This window comes from Sapajus apella, unplaced genomic scaffold, assembly GCF_009761245.1.
Source record: "Sapajus apella isolate SASKATOON/1434 unplaced genomic scaffold, GSC_monkey_1.0 scaffold10, whole genome shotgun sequence".
NCBI classification, from domain to species: domain Eukaryota; kingdom Metazoa; phylum Chordata; class Mammalia; order Primates; family Cebidae; genus Sapajus; species Sapajus apella.
In genome coordinates, this window is record NW_022436950.1 from 10,743,997 (window position 1) to 10,761,280 (window position 17,284).

A 17,284-nucleotide genomic window follows, 5' to 3' on the forward strand; every position below is an offset into this window, starting at 1 on the left:
CATCTTTATCAATTCTGGGTAGCTTTTGATTAACTGGTTTATTAACCCTTATGGATTTTATTTTCTTTCTATTTTGCATGACTCATGTCTGGTGATTTAAAAAACTTTTTAATTTTTATTTTTTAATTTGAAACTGGGTCTCACTCTGTCACCCAGACTGGAGTGCAGTGGCTTGATCATGGCTCACTGAAGCCTCAAACTCGGGCTCAAGTGATCCTCCCACCTCGGCCTCCCAAGTAGCTGGAACTATGGCTAATTTTTTGTAATTTTTATAATGATGGGGTTTCACCATGTTGCTCAGGCTGATCTTGAACTCCTGAGCTCAAGCCATCTGCCTGCCTTGGCCTTCCAAAGTGCTGGGATTACAGGCATAAGCCACTGTGCCTGGCTTTGTCTGGTGATTTTTGATTGGAAGCTAGGTGATTTAAATTTTACCTTATTGGGTACTGGATATTTTTGCATTTCTATACATATTCTTCAACTTTTTGTTATTGTTAGGTTCTGTTAATTACTTGGAAGCAATTTGATCCTTGAATCTTCCTTTTAAGATTTGTAGGTGAGACCAGAGCAACATGTAGTTTAGTGCTAATTTCCCCACTACTGAGACTGTAACTTCTTGAGTTCTCTACCCATTGCTCTGTGACTCATGAGTTTTTTTTATTCTGGCTAAGGGGAACAGGCAATATCACTGGCCCTGTGTGAGCATCAGCGCTCTAATCTCTTATTCTTTCCAGTGGACCTTTTCCAGCTTTGATGAGTTTCCTTTCATACATATGCTGATCAGTAGTCAGCTGAATATTTAAGGAGGCCCTCTGAAGATTTACAGAATTCTCTCTCTGTGAAGTTCTCTTCTCTTGTTTGTCTCACCAGGCTTTCATCTGTGTCTCCGTAGCTCAGGGAGCCGGCTGCGTCCTGCTTGTGTTTCTCCTCCCTGCTCTGCAGCCTGCAGACGGTTTCCAGGCAGGAAGCTGTGCAGTTTTATAGCTTACCTCATTTGTTTCACAACTCTCAGGGGCCACTGTCCTTCATTGCTTCATACCCAGTGTCACAAACTGTGGTTTCATAATTTTTTCTTCACTTTAGTTGGTTGTTTTAAGTAGGAGGGTCGTCCCTCTTAATGCATCCTGATTAAAAGTGAAAGTAAACAGTATTGATTGTAAGTGTCTTAAGTGTATTCAGTGCAACAAGATACTCACACTACCGGGGTGGGGGGGCATGTGGGAATAACTCAGAGAAGAGCAGATTTCTAAGTACTTACTCATAGCCTGTACTCATTGAGTGCAATGACAGGTGTGTTGACCTGTTTATATTATTATTCTATCATTCACCGACTCACACCCTGTTCGTTGAATTTTCATTATTTAAATACAGGTAAGATTCAATTCAGCTATGCTGGAATTTGTTTTTTTTTTTTTTTTTTTTTCATGAGTAGGTGAAATTTTTGTTCCATACTCCTAGCGTTTGGCATTTTACATCAGGGGTTACAAATTCAATGCCTAAAAGGGTCAAGCAAGTAATGTACAGGAGTGAACTTGGTAAGGCATACAATGACTGTGAAAATACCCAATGGCATTTAGTATAGAAGAGAAAGTTGGCAGGAGGGCAGGCAGAGACTGTGGTCAATTGCAGAGGAAAGCCCCTAGGTCAATAGGGCGGTTGCAATAGTCAGCTGGAGCAAATTGTTATTGTGAGGGAATGTTCCTTTTGCAGGACTTCTGATTTTTCAAAATAAGTGGAAATACAGATTTCAACTAGGTGTATATTTCAATTTTTGAATACCACTTCAAATTTTAACAACAAAGCAGTCTGTGAATTAACTAAAACTTACCTAGAGGCAGCTTGTAACCCATGTTTAACAATTCACAGTTAGAAAAATTGAAAGATGACTGTTTACATATAGAAAAATAGTTTAGAAGATGACAGAAACTACTTAACTAGGAATATAGCACATTTGCGTATGTGTTTATTTCAAGTCAGTGACAAAGAAAATCAATAAATAGTGAGTATGCACACATACTCTCTCTGTCTCTCTCTGTTCTTCTCTCTCTCTTTCTCTCTCTCTGTCTGTCTCCTTTGAGTAAGTGAGCCCTTCAGAAGGCTAGGGGGCTTTTGCGTCCTCCCTGGGCATGGAGGTATTTTTGTGCCTCTCCCACATAATCACTTGAGAGAATCTGTGATGTTAAAAAAAAAAAAGCTTCCATGATCAAAGCTGCATGAATAAATATGGCTGTGTGAACATGAGTATTTTCAGTTAGTTTAATAATAGCCATTTCTTTAATAGATATAGAGCCTTTTAAATTTATGAGAGTTTGGATGCAGGCCTTTAAAATTAAACTGGAACTATTTTGAATAAGACAGTGACTAGGATGATTTGTAGCAAGAAGATAAATGCCAAATTGGTGTAGGTTTTTCTTTGCTTGAAATACCAGATTGACATAAACTTCATAAGAAGGTTAATTCTTGAAGCAAAAAGTCTTAATTTTGTATATGCCTGCTAGATTTTGGGAGATTATTCAACCCTGTTTTGCATTAATAAAGGGCCAAAGGAAAAAAATAGACAAACTCTTAGCATTAAGAATGTTATAGGTTATAAGTTGAATTAATAGGTAAGAAAAAAAAGTTTAAATAAAAGCTTGTTTTAATTAAGTAAAATTTTTTCTTCTTACATATTACTTTTAATTACATAGAAGTTGTTAAACATACAAATTGTTTAACAGAATTTTCTTTTGCTTTTATGCCACTTATTTCTGTGAAAAATGCTAGAATAAATACTTAAAAGCAGAAATCTAAGAATTTTCATTAAAAGTAATAAGCAAAATGTCTTATTAAAGGTCACAAAAAAGTGTCACTATTGTTTCCTTTCTCATAGTTGGGGCCTGAATATACTTTATTTAAAATAAGTGGTATAGAATATAAGAAAACCACAAGTGAGTTCCATTAATTCTTAGGAATCCCCAAAGTAATAAAATGAAGCATGATTATAAATAGAATGTCAAAGCCCTAGGGTTTTTTGTGCACTTGTACAAATCAACATTTATTTGGACTGAAGTTTTCCATTAATCTGATTCACCCAATTGTTCCTGGTGGTTCTCTTAAGATGAACATTTGCCATATTTTTGAAGCTTGATTAGGGCATTACTGAGTCAGTAATTCGCAAGTTAACACTGACCATTATAGTCTGTCTTCCACAGGCAAGGATGGACGGAAGATTAAAATCTTAATGCCTTCCCTCTCATTTAAGTATGGCTGGTGTTCCAGTTATCTTATAAAAACATTAAGCAGGTTTTGCCTTCCAAAGATGCTTTATATTTTGGATACAAAATCAATGCAAAGGTGAGATACACTCCATTTGAATTGGTAAAATATGTAAATTGCCACTTGCTAAACTGTCAGAGATTAATGTCTGAATAGGGGTAGGAAGCAGCGCCAACTGTAAAATTATACAGGGCATGGCGATTACCCCATCTGCATAATGGGGTTTGATTTAGAGGCTCTATTTTGGGATCAAACATAAAACACTCAATGCAGAAAGCCGATCTTTGTTTAATTTGTCCAGGGCATCGCCCTAGTTTTCTACAACACTATTCACTTTTCTTCTTTAAAAATGAATAACACATTTTCTTTATGGAACTCTGTGCACCTTTGGTTTAGGAGCAGTAGCTTTTCCAAACTCCTCTATTGGGTTCCTCTTTTGTTGCCTTTTTATAATGCTATTGCTTCATGCTATTTTGAGTGGCATTGTCTGTAATGTGCATGCCTGTCCATGCAAAGTATAAGTGATATTGTTTTTGACACGACTAATATAGCATTTTAAAGTTAACAGATGAGAAAACAGGACCAGGAATTACAAGGCCATGCAGCTCTTACAGAACTGGGTATGGAATATGGGACTCTGTTATCTAGTAAGAGAACGTGCCACCTAAGTGGCATGCCTCTGCAGGTACGTTATTTGGCTGTCTCTCGAGAGTTGGAATTCATTACATTTGACAGTACCCCCAGGGGCTTTATCTTAGATAAGGATAACCTGAGGACTGTAATATCTACTTCAGATTATTCGTTAGTACTTTATCTTTAAGGTTTAGTCTATTCAAATAAGTACAATATTCACTTTTTTATAAAAGAGATAATGTTAGCCTGCATTTCTACAGTTTTAAAATTGATGCGTCTTTTTACAATTTTTGTTCATGGCTTCTTTTTATTTTCACAGGCGATTTTTTCATTACAAAGTAATTTGTATTACAAGATTCTCTTAGTTGCAAGGATCAGACACCCAACTCAAGCTTGCTTAAACATCAATTGGAATGCGTTGGTTCATATTCTGGGTGGGTCCATGGATGGATCTGAGTTACATGCAGCTGGATCCAGGGGTTCAATGATGTCAAGGCTATCTTTCCATTTCTCGGGAAATTTCCCTGTTTATTACTGTCTTTCCTTGTCCCGGTGTGGTCTCACACTCAGGCTGACTTTGATTGGGAAGGAGGCCAGCAGCAGCTCTGGGCGCACATCACCCCAATCCAGCAACCAGAGGCATTCCCATCCCCAGGACATTCCGTTCAGCCAGTCTTGAGTTTCCTCTGAACCAATGCTTTTGGGCAGGGGCATGAGGCACTCAGGTGGTCAGCCTGTGTCGCATAGTCTTTGTGTAAAGGGTGAGGACATTATTCAATGTCAGGGGGCAAGGAACTGTGACTCACAGCCTCATTCAACAAGGCAGCATGTAGTAGTGGAGAAGCTTCCCCAAGGGAAAAGAAGAGTGTTTCAAAGCAGAATCAGCTATAACTCTCACGCTGTTAACCACCTAAAATTTACCAGAGGCACTCAGAGTTGCACAAAATGTTAATTTTGTCATAAGAAGATGTATTCTTATAGATTCAATAATAGATCAAGCAATCCACATTTTACTTCCCTCTTTAACCTTCATCTTTTCATAGTAGGCAAAGAGGACAAAATCACTAAAAATATTTCTTGTAAAGGAATCATTTTCTCAGCTTCACCTCAAGTATTTTCTTAGTATCTCTCTAGCTTTGCTAAACAACTTCTCACAGAGATTTGCAGTTGTCATTTGACTTAACAGTCTCCACCAACTGTGAGAACCCCTTTCAAGCAGAGACGAATGTTGTATTTCTGTTCCAGCTGTGCCTACCACAGTATTTGGCTGCATATAGGTATTCGGGGAAGGTGGAATGAATCGGCAGGCAAATGCATGGCACATGCCTGCCTGGATGGAGAAGACAAGCTCAGAAGAGTTAGTTAGCTGAGGTTGCACAACATACTGTGTTGAAGTTGTAATTTGAACTCTGTTATCTTCCTGTCTCCAATGTAGCTTTTTTTTTTTTCTTTTTCTGTTTATCCGTGTATTTCTTTTACTTGGATCCCCAGCCAAGCAATCAAAGGGGCTTGTGTGCTGGTCCACGACTTTCAGTCTCTGTTTGCTTAGTGACTAAATCAATGGTTGTGGCATTTGGTTTACAACAGGGAGGGGAAGACAATCTCAGAAGTTTCAAGCAGTGCAGTTGCCTCACCCTCCTGAAAGCAAGATCACTTCCGGTGCCCTCTTGAGAAAATTGCTGTGTGGCGGAAGTTGGACTGATGATCTGTGCTTTCATGAACATCTTGTAGAGCCTGGGCAAGATGGTAGACAGGGGAGGTACCCCCACGTACTCAGACCTCACCTTCTGAGCTTCCCTCTTCCTTTATCCTCCTCCTCTGTTGGCCCCAATTTCTTTCCCAACCAACTTGGCAAATCACCGTCAGCTCTCACTCTCAGTGATGTATGTGGCTCCTCCCAGACCACTCTTCCCTAGTGGCAACTCCAAACGCTACACTCTGCATTCAGCTGGAATCAATTAGGAGCAAGAACAGAAACTTCCAGATAACATGAAGACTTGCCCTTACTTTTTTTTTTCTAATGCAAATCAAACACTCTGAAAAACCTAAGGGCAAGTCTCTTTTCCACTAAAAAAAAAATTGCCCTCGGAGCTGGCAACTTTGTATTCTACAAGGTGACTATAACAATTGGGGTTCAGCCAGAGAAACAAAACTAGTGGGACATCTATATCTAGAGGTTTATTCAAGGATTTGGCATATGCAGTTGTGGGTGCTGGCAAGAAAAGTCCAAAACTGCAAGGGAGGCTGTCAGAAAGCGGGGCTGGAACCGTGGGCCAAAGCTGGCATTTGTAGGAGAAATATCTTCTTCAGGGAAGTCTAGGCTGCCTCTTAAGGTCTTTGAACCAATCAAATCAAAATTGCCCTAATTATCTAGCGTACTTTCCCTCGCTTCAAGTCAACTGGTTATGGACTTTAATCACATCTATAAAATACATTGCAACTACACATACATAGATTAGTGTTTGACTAACTGGGCGTGGAAGCCTAGCCAAATCAGTGCTGTAAATGGACCACCAGAGAGGCCAGTTGGAGTTCTAGTGGACTTGTGAAAAAAGCACTGCCCTGCCACAAATTCCCAAACTTCTACTGCTCGTAAATGAGATTAGCTGCTTTGATTCAGGCATGCAGTACTCAAGAATAACATGGAGAATGGGGTATCCATCCCTTCAAGCATTTATCCTTTGTTACAGACAATCCAATTATACTTTTTAAGTTAATTTTAACATGTACCATTAAGTCATTATTGCCTATAGTCACCCTGCTGTGCTGTCAAATAGTAGGTCTTATTCATCCTTTCTATTTTTTTGTACCCATTAACCATTTCCACCTGCCCCACAGCCCCCATTACACTTCGCAGCCTCTGCTAAACATCCTTCTACTCTCTATGTTCATGAGTTCCATTGTTTTTATTTTTAGATCCCACAAATAAATGAGAACATGCAGTGTTTGTCTTTCTGTGCTTCTCTTGTTTCATGATATTAACATAACGATTTCATGTAACATAATGATCTCTAGTGTTTAAAGAATTGTTTTTGGCGATTTATACTGAGGTGAAGGTACTTGTGTATGCGGATCATTATTGACTTCTTTTAGTCTTGTATTTGTTTCATAGCCCATACCACGTCCTTAAGGTCAACTTGGGCAAAGTAGTGAGCTGGTCTAGTATATGAACCCTGATTTAGATTATTATTTTTTATATTTGTAGGTTTTGTTTGTTTGAGATGGAGTTCTGTTCTGTTGCCCTGGCTGCATTGCAGTGGCACGATCTCAGCTGACTGCAACCTCCGCCTCCCTGGCGTGACTCATTCTCGTACCCCAGCCTCCTGAATAGCTGGGATTACAGGTGTCCGCTGTGCCTGGCTAATTTTTTGTATTTTTAGTAGAGACGGGTTTTGCCGTGTTGACCAGGCTGGTCTTGAACTCCTGATCTCAGGTGATCTGCCCACCTGGGCCTTCCAAAGTGCTGGGATTACAGGTGCGAGCCACTGTGCTCAGCCTGTAGTTTTTTTTTTTTTTTTTTTGAGACGGAGTTTCACTCTTGTTGCCCAGGCTGGAGTGCAATGGCGCGATCTCGGCTCACAGCAACCTCTGCCTCCTGGGTTCAGGCAATTCTCCTGCCTCAGCCTCCTGAGTAGCTGGGATTACAGGCACACACCACCATGCCCAACTAATTTTTTGTATTTTTAGTAGAGACGGGGTTTCACCATGTTGACCAGGATGGTCTCGATCTCTTGACCTCGTGATCCACCCGCCTCAGCCTCCCAAAGTGCTGGGATTATAGGCGTGAGCCACTGCGCCCGGCCTGTAGTTTGTTTTTTAAAATTACATTACCCTCGTTACCTTCCACAAATGTTCACTTCTATAATGAGTCAGGAAGTATTTTAGGACCTTGTGATATGTCCTTGAATAAAATAGTTTCTGCTCCTATGGTGCTTATATTCTACTGGAAGGCAATAAAGTGAACAAGTACATAATCTTATAGTGGTGATAAGTAGGGATAAATTATAGGAATAGTAAAGCAGGGACAGGGAGTGGACAGAGATGAGTATATACGTGTGCAGACTGGTTACACAACTCCTACGGTCCAGTGTGCAATGAAAATTCAGTGTTTCTTATTCAAAAAGTAGAAGAAAAGTACCATTGAAGGTACCAAAACATAAAGCTTTTTTTTCATGAATCTCTGTCTGGAATAGTCCTTTTGTTTTTAAAATTATTATTTGCTATTTAATGCTGTTCTAAGTAAAGAGAAATTAAACATTTAGATGCTGAGCATGAATTTATATTGTACAGTGCCCACTTTAAATGCAAATGTAAGAATGGGATCATAGAAATTATCCAATTTGCATTATCTAGTTCATGCCGTATTTTGTTTTTATCAGAACGGCGAAAACGCTGCACGAAACTAACTTACCTGTTTTTATCTCACTCCTTGATACACGCACTTTCTCTCATCACTTTGCCTTCATCTTACTGATGACTAAGGAAGAACTGAAAGGAACTGTGTTTGCTCTACCTTTCCCTTTCCTTCTGTGTCACCATTTCAGCGTAGGTGGTTGCCTTGTACAGGGGAGTAATACAAGTGGGAAAGGATGTGATAAGATTCTGTGATCATTCCTGTTTCTTAGAACAAGGCTAATTCCTTTCTGAACTTGAAGCAAGTTCTGGTTACAATGCATGGTCTCCTGGGTCGATGCATATTCCAGCTTATTTAAGTCATAGGCTTAATACATACCTTGTGCTCACTTTGCCTCTTGCCGAATTCCTACATGTCATGAGTTCATCAGAATTCTGTCTCCATGGGGTATCACTAATGCTCTGTGAAGGTGGGTGGTAAGGATGGGGGATGCACACAATGTATGTGTCTTGTCCCCTCACATCTGTGCTCCACTGTCCCATCGGACTTTCCTTATAAAACACAAGTTCAAAATAAAATTATTAGGATTGTTTTAAAAATTGTATTTTAGGTTCTGGGGTACATGTACACATCATGCATGATTGTTGCATAGGCACACACATGGCAAGGCGGCTTGCTGCCTCCATCCCCCGTCACCTATATCTGGCATTTCTCCCCATGATATCCCTCCCCAACCTCCCTACCCCCATTGTCCCTCCCTTAGCGCCCCCCCCCCAGTGTGTGATGCTTCTCTCCCTGTGCTTATGTGTTCTCAATGTTCAACACTAGTCTATGAGCAAGAACATGCAGTATTTGGTTTTCTGTTCCTGTGTCAGTTTGCTGAGAATAATGGTTTCCAGATTCATCCATGTCCCTACAAAGAACATGGACTTATCCTTTTTTATGGCTGTGTAGTATTCCATGGTGTATATGTGCCACGTTTTCTTTGTCCAGTCTATCATTGATGGGCATTTGGGTTTGTTCCAGGTCTTTGCTATTGTAAATAGTCCCACAATGAACATACGTGTAAATATGTCTTTGTGATTGAATGATTTATAATCCTTTGAGTATATATTTTTTTGAGATAGACTCTCACTCTTATCGCCCAGGCTGGAGTGCAGTGGTGTGGTCTCAGCTCACTGAAACCTCTGCCTCCGGGGTTCAAGTGAATCTCCTGCCTCAGCCTCCCAAGTAGCTGGGATTACAGGTGCCTGCCATCACGCCTGGCTAATTCGTGTATTTTTAGTAGAGATGGGGTTTCACTTTGGCCAAGCTGGTCTTGAACTTCTGACCTCAGGTGATCTGCCTGCTTTGGCCTCCCACTTTCAAGATGGGGACACCAAACGAAAGACATTCAACAAAGCATGGAGTCCTTCTGGGTGTGAGGCCCTCCTAAGCACAGGTTGCAGGCCCATGAAGCCAAGCATGTGTCTGTGTTGGTGTGTGTATATGCATGCTGGCTGCTTTAGATTTTGATTAGGAAGGGCTGTCCCATGAGGTGACATTTGATCAGGGACCTCAAGGAGATGAAGAAGCAGGACTTGAAGATACATAGGACAGGAGCAGCATGATCAGGGGTCCTGAGGCACAGGTATCTTTGGCTTATTTTCAGAATAGTTAGGAGGACACTGTGCCTGGATCTCTATGTGTGAGGATGGAGATGGGGGGTGAAATCAGAGAGGCAGTAGGTCCCTGAATCATGTGTGGTCGCAAAGGCCAAGGTAAGAACTTGGAATTTTTCCATGAAGAGATAGGAAGACATAGGGGAGTTTGAGTAGAGGTGGCGTGGCACACGCAATGTTAGGAGGATCGCTCTGGTGACTGTGTGGCAATTCTCTGTACAGGGACAAAGTTGGAAATGATGGGACAAGTTTGGATGTCATTTTCATAGACCAAGGGAAGATGGGCCTTAGACTGGGTAGTATGGATAGCAGTGATTGAATCTGGTTGAATTCTGAGCATCCTTCATGACAAGAGCCAAGAGAAGTTGCATATGAAATGGATATTTATCTTGGGTCCTGGCCCGAGACAGCACACAAAAATGGTCCATCATAAAGTAGTGAATTTCCTAAGGCTCTACAGCCAGTGCATGAAAGAGCTTGGGAAGGCAGAGAACAGAAGGCCTGTGTACTTAGTTATCTGTTCTCTTCCTTCAACGATGTCTAGACTTTTCCCAAAATAACCCCCATTACATCCTCTTCCAAACATCTTGTATAGCTGAATCTGCATGGATTCCACTGCCACAATTTCATCTGTGTACTGTACCTTGGAAGAGCTTCTCAGAACATAATGTCCTGGGTGAGATGACTTTACCATTAAGTCATGTTTCTATGGACCTGCTTAGGGATCGACTGTCTCCACAGCTTCATTTGAGTCATGTCCTGACAGGACACAGTTCTCCCTCCTCTGTTTTACTAAATATCTCTTCGCCTCCCATAATAGAACAGACTTAAAACAAACAAGTTGCTACTGGGTTTAAGGTACAATTGTATGACCTGTAAGTCCAAGTGATTGAACTACATGTGGCTTATTTTTCTGCTTTTCAGCACTTTCAGACCATGCTGAAGTCTAAGTTGAATGTCCTAACACTGAAAAAGGAACCTCTCCCAGCGGTCATCTTCCATGAGCCGGAGGCAATTGAGCTATGCACAACCACACCGCTGATGAAGACCAGGACTCACAGTGGCTGCAAGGTATGGGGCATGTGGCCAGCATGGGTTCTCTTGGTGAGATAGGCTCCAGGATGTGTGGTCTTGAGACCCATGTTTCACAATGGCAATCATTCTTAAGAATGAAAACATAAAATGACCAACAAAATAAACACACAGAGTAATGCTAGACTGAATTCATAGCCTGTTTTATTTTTCTTAAAGATCTAACACTATCACTTTTGGTCACAAATTGAAGACCCAGGCTTTAGTGTGTCTGAATAAAACCATATTCTCGCTGTGATTTCTGTAGCTCTGTGGAACATTGGAATTCACAAGAAAAGTTTTTTTCTTAATGATCATTCTTCCCTTTATTCTTTCAATCTGAAGAAAATATCTCTTAAGGAATGGAAAAAAAAAGTTTTCTAACTGTTATATTCTCCAAATCCTTTAGGGATAATTTTGCATTTTTGTTTTGCTTCAGCTCTCAAATTTTATGCTAATATTCAAGCCTCAGAATCCAGAATAAACATTTTTCATTTAGGCAAACTTCAATGCCAACATGGAAACAAAACTAGAAAGGAAATGTATGATTTTGGTAAGCTTTGGATTTTTTTCTCACATGATATTCTTTTTTGCTTGAACTTGAGTTGATGAATATAGTAATTAGAGGTCACAAAGAAAATATGTTCTAGACATGTTTTATCATCGGAAATTTGTTTTGAGTAGTGAAAATAAAATAAGGGGCAACGAAATGCATGTGTATATGAATTTCTTTCATAAATTTGTAGATACACTCCTTTCCTTGTTGCTTTTGAGATACACTGCTTTTCTTTATTGCTTAGTTTTAAGGAATCAGTTCCCACATAGCTGTGGTCAGGTTGGCGTCTACAGCAATCTTGGGTGATGGTGGTATGCATAAAACCTCACCCACATTCATTCATTCCACACATACTCATTGGGTGCTCACTCTGTGACTGGCACAGAGTCACAGTGTGGGAAAGACCCACCAGCATCTTTGTGGGATTTAACTGCTAATTGGGGGACATGAGAGGAGAAAAATCTAGGTAAACAATCATGATTAGCGAGAAATCTAGCTTGTGAAGAACTTGCAGGAGAATCTTTCAGGTGAAAGAATAGGGCCCACTAATTCTCTGAAGTGGATGGTCTTGGTAAATTTGGGAAGAGAAGGGAATGGGCCAGTGTACTTTGAAACTGAGAAAGTTGTGGTGAATGGTGGCATTGAGCGGGGAAGAGTCCTGTGGTCATGGTGAGAAGTTTCTGGTTACTATGGGGAATCATCAATGAGATAAGTCAAGTGAGCTATGTGACTCATTTGAAAGTGATTTTAAGTGGTAATTCTGATAAGGTGACCTTCCAACGTCCCAATAGCTATTGTCAGTGACTCTACCTCTCCAGGAGGGAGTGAATCAGCAGAACTGGAGTTAGGTCCATTGCTTTTAACACTGTTGGTGAATTGATGCTACAAGGGAATTATAAAAATACTCATTAAATTTGAAAGTGATATGAGATCAAATTTGTGATACATTCTTCAGAAGATTTATTAATGCTATTTTGATTTTTGTTCCTAAGAGGGGAGATGGTGCCTCAAAGCAAGATGAAATCAGCAGGGACACGTATATGGAGAATAATTAAGTGTGATAAAGCCTATAAAAGCACATTTAAAATGGGAAGGGCAAAAACTACACAGTTTTAAAATAAAAACATCTAGCAATCTAACAATCTAATCTAGATGTTAAATAAATGTGTCTGTGTGTTTGTAAGAGAGAGAAGAACATTTGCTAGAAAAAAAACCATCGTTTTTTCTGAAAAGGATTATAGGATTCATGTCTCACGGACTAATTTTTTCCGTGTACTGCCTTAGGTTGTGCTCATTTATTTTACTGTTAAAAGGACGTTGAAAGAAAATAGTAGGAATTCAGAAGAGTGTGCCAAAGAGGGCAAGGGTTGCGCTGGCCTTGGCATGTGTGGCTAGGTAGACAAAGGAAATCGGCAGTGATTTCATTTGGATACCAGGAAGAACTTCGGCATTCAAGGAGAAAAACACATTCCACTGGGCTATAAAAAATTTATGGACTCTCCATCCCTAGAAATCTTGAAGAGGAGATTCCAGGCATAGATAATCATAACCCTGGAGTCAGAAATCTGGGCCAACACCTCTTGAGGGCCTTTCCAGCATTATTATTCTATCTGAAGTAAGGAAACAGGCAACGTGTAATTCTCCAAATTGTATACTATCAACAGCATGCGCTTAAATTTTAACTGGAAATGTACTGGTGCTTTCTTCTTTAATTCTCAAGGACAGTGTCACTTTTGTGCTCTGAGTTTTGCTTAAAAAAAAAAAAAGGTATCTATTTGAACCTTGAAATTTTGGTTTAAAATCCTTTTAGATCTTCCCCATTTTTTTCTGATCGTCTTCAAGAACAAAGTCCAGTGTTTCCTCTCTGATTCTTGCGAGTAACTTAGCTCACAAGATGCCAGCTGCAGAAGGAACGCTGTCTTGGGCTCACGCCTCCCTCCCAGGAATAATGAGCATAATGTAGCCGGGCCCAGCTGCAGGGCCAGCTCACGGGACCCTCCGCCTTCACACAGTAGTCACTCTTTTTTCCTAATAGCTCTCATAACTTTGGGTTTGGGGAGGGAGAGAGGCAGGAGGAAGCAAAGGAAAGGGAGAGTTGAAAATGGCTTATGGCGAGCACCATTGAGACCCTAGCTCATTTCAGATTTCCCATTTTCTGCTGATCTGTATTCTCCGTGGGTCCTGACGGGATTGCCTTGCTAGGCTATTCATGCTTCGGGCAGCTGGGTCTTTGTGTGTTCTCCTCTATTGCTGCCACTTTTTTTTTTTTTTTTCCGTGGAGTAGAGTTATTTAACTGTACAACCCACTGCAGCCCATTAAGACTCCTATTGGAGCTGTTTGGAGTATCAGACGCTGTGTGTGATTTTGCTGCAGCAATGATGGCTTGTCATACCTTTCTCCTCCTACCTAGTGAGATGGAATCCTAGGTGGCTTCAGCTTGTTAGCAAACATTTATTTTATTAATAGTCATTGAAAACCTACCGTGTGTGTGGTATTGTGGAAAAAGGAATCACAATAGGTGTTGTGGGGGATGCAACGTGTAGCCAAGTAGAAGGAATAAGACGAGTGCCTAAAACAATAAATCACAAGTACTTCTGAAACGTGTGTGAGTATCAGAAACCCCTGGCAAGCAAATTTCCTGGACCCTCTTCCCAGAGATTTTGACTCAGGCACTCAGCTTAGTGGTGGGGAACAGGAGCCCGCACTTTAAATCATACTGTGTAATTTACATGAAAGTGAACCATGTTTGGAGGTTGATGTTCTGAGCTGCAGATTAATGTGACAAGAGCAATGTAAAAACAAACATGTACCCTGGGAGGTGGGGAGTGGGATAGAAAATGAGATTTGGTGGATTTGCTGTAGCAAACCAGAAAGCCAACTTGTAAGGAAGACCTGGGCTCTGGAATTACTGCATCAGATGTGAGCACTGTGTGTGCTGTGTTATCCTCCAGCGAGAGCTGCCCTCTTGCATTGAGACTTTCAGGCCCATTCACTGAAGTTCTCAAAGCCTTCACAAAATAGTGATAATAGTGCTGACCAGAGTAATCAAAACACAGAAATAAAAGTGTTAATAATACAGAACTGACACTAAAGAACAGACGCTGATTAACACATTAAGCACTCATCTGTGCACTTTTCCTGACATGGAACCATTTCATCCTCATGACAACCCAATGGCTTAAGTGCCAGGTGTAGCCCCATCTCACAGGTGAGCTAGTTGAGGCATAGAGGAGTTCACCTGCCTGTCCCAGGGTCCCTCGTTAGTAACTAGCAGAATCCGGATTTGAACGGCAGCATTCTGCCTCCACAGGCTGTGCTCCCCCCACCGGATTCCACTGCCAGTGAGTGGGTTCTGTGTCTATCCACAGGTATCTCTCTCAAAACAGGCAGGCCACATGTGCCATGTGATTTTGAGCAAGTTGTTTCTTTTCTGCAGGCGTCTGATTTTGCACCTTTCATAGGTCAGTATCAGGAGCTCATGGACTTTGTAAAAAATGTGAAAAAAAAAATGTAAGGACTAGTTAATTCTGCAAGTAAGTTGTTACACACTGATTAGCGGATTCTGAGTTCCACGGCTATCATCCCATCCTGCTCTCTTTTATCCAAAAGTCCAAGGCCCGACAATTTACCTTGTGTAATCGGATTAGAATTTTAACTTTTTAAATAGAAAACAGAAAGCATGAGGAAAATACTAAAAATACCATACAATTTTACCCCAAATGTATCATGCAGATTCTCAAATTTAGTTTTCTTTAAAAAAAAAGACAGTCTACAGTAAAAAGTTATATTCCTTGTAAAAATTATGTGTATAGATATTGTAACCAATATGAAATGCCCAGTGAGTTCCTATATGGCCATCTGGATGCTGTACAAAACCCATTCCACAGTGCTTATAGTTTTTTTTTTTTTTTTTGAGACGGAGTCTCGCTCTTGTTACCCAGGCTGGAGTGCAATGGCGCGATCTCGGCTCACCGCAACCTCCACCTCCTGGGTTCAGGCAATTCTCCTGCCTCAGCCTCCTGAGTAGCTGGGATTACAGGCACACGCCACCATGCCCAGCTAATTTTTTGTATTTTTTTTAGTAGAGACGGGGTTTCACCATGTTGACCAGGATGGTCTCGATCTCTTGACCTCGTGATCCACCCGCCTCGGCCTCTCAAAGTGCTGGGATTACAGGCTTGAGCCACCGCGCCCGGCCAGTGCTTATAGTTTTAAAGCAAAATAGCAGCAATGTTGTAGCAAACAAACTGACACGCAATAGGGAATTTAGCACTTAACATATGTCTTTTATTTAAAAGGTTTCATAAAGTTTGTGATTGGCGCTAATTCCTGAGCATGAGGATTTTTCTGAGTTGCAAAAGGGAAGTAACCCAGAAGAGAAATGCCAAGGGGATGTGTGTAAGAACAGGAACGGCAGGATCCTTAGCAGTTGTTGACATGGGCCTCCTGTTTGGGCCTGAATCTGTCTGCTTTGATTGCAGGAGTACCTGGCTGTCTTTCCACTACATCCTTTTGGTATGGCTGGTGGGGTCAGTGTCTGAGGTCGGCCCTAAGGGTTGGCTTCACGGGGATGCTTCGGCCCCTGAGGCAACCTTGGATGTCGGTGGTGGACAGGGCTAATTTAGCATAAGTCCCTTCCCTTCTCTCCCCCTCCCCCTCTCCCTTTCCTCCTCCCCTCCCTTTCCTCCCCCCTCCCCCTTTCCTCCCCCCTCCCCCTTCCCTCCCCATCTCCCCCTCTGTTGCCCTGGCTGGTGTGTAGTGGCTCAATCTCAGCTCACTGCAACTGCTCCACCTCCCAGGTTCAAGCAAATCTCCTGTCTCAGCCTCCTGAGTAGCTTGGATTACAGGCACCTGCCACCAGGACCAGCTAATATTTGTATTTTTAGTAGAAATGAGGTTTCACCTTGTTGGCCAGGCAGGTCTCGCACTCCTGACCTCAAGTGATCCACCCACCTCAGCCTCCCAAAGTGCTGAGATTACAGGCATGAGCCACCGCCCAGCCAGAATGAGATATTTCTTTGTGCTCCCCTACCTTCCCGCTGCCTCCCAGCTTAGGCTGAGGGTGTCCGTGTCTTGATTCTGCAGCCTACCCAGCAGCCTCTCTCCTTTCATCCTTTGCCGAGAGAGTCCCACCAGCCCCTCACCTAGGCCTGCGCTCACCATGAGCTTGGCTCCATGTACCCATATTTTGCCTCCTCCTGAGTGAGGCGCTTGGTCTGGCTTGATGTGAAGCCCTATCTACAGCTGCTACTGTCGTCTTCCCATTTGTGAGGGTGGAAACTATCAAATTATTTCCAAGACAGAGTTAACCATTTGTAAACCCTACCAATTTTTATATTGCCTCTTTTGAGATTCCTTGCATTCTGGTGTAACAGTTGTAGTCCTTTAGCTCTCAGGAAGGAAGAGATTGATTGACAGTGTCATGAAATGGAGAAGAGACGTTTCTGAGCTGAAGGCTTTGCAGGTAACCCTCAAATTCTATCATGGAGTGCTTGCGTAAAATGGCCAATCGAGAAGTGAATTCCAGTAATCCAGCTTATCCCATGATGAGGACTCTTGATTTGAATTTAAGTGTATTCGAAATTAGCATCACATGTATCTGAATTGTACACCTAACTTGTTGGGTTCCATTGATCAATTATGTATTTAACTTGAAATATAGTCATGTTTTCTCATTCTAGTCAAAGGGCCATTTTTTACTTCTTAACACAAACGAAAATGTTGGATTTACCATCTGACCATCCTCATCATAT

At 41.4% G+C, this 17,284-nt stretch overlaps 1 protein-coding gene across 1 annotated transcript in view; it reads left to right on the forward strand.

Moving 5' to 3' along the window:
* The window catches only part of PID1 (phosphotyrosine interaction domain containing 1), a 244,209-nt gene that overhangs the window by 101,578 nt on the left and 125,347 nt on the right, over positions 1–17,284 (forward strand). The window contains exon 2 of the mRNA XM_032277989.1: positions 10,828–10,974. Within this exon, the coding sequence (XP_032133880.1) occupies positions 10,828–10,974 (147 nt within the window). The remainder of the gene's footprint in view (positions 1–10,827; positions 10,975–17,284) is intronic.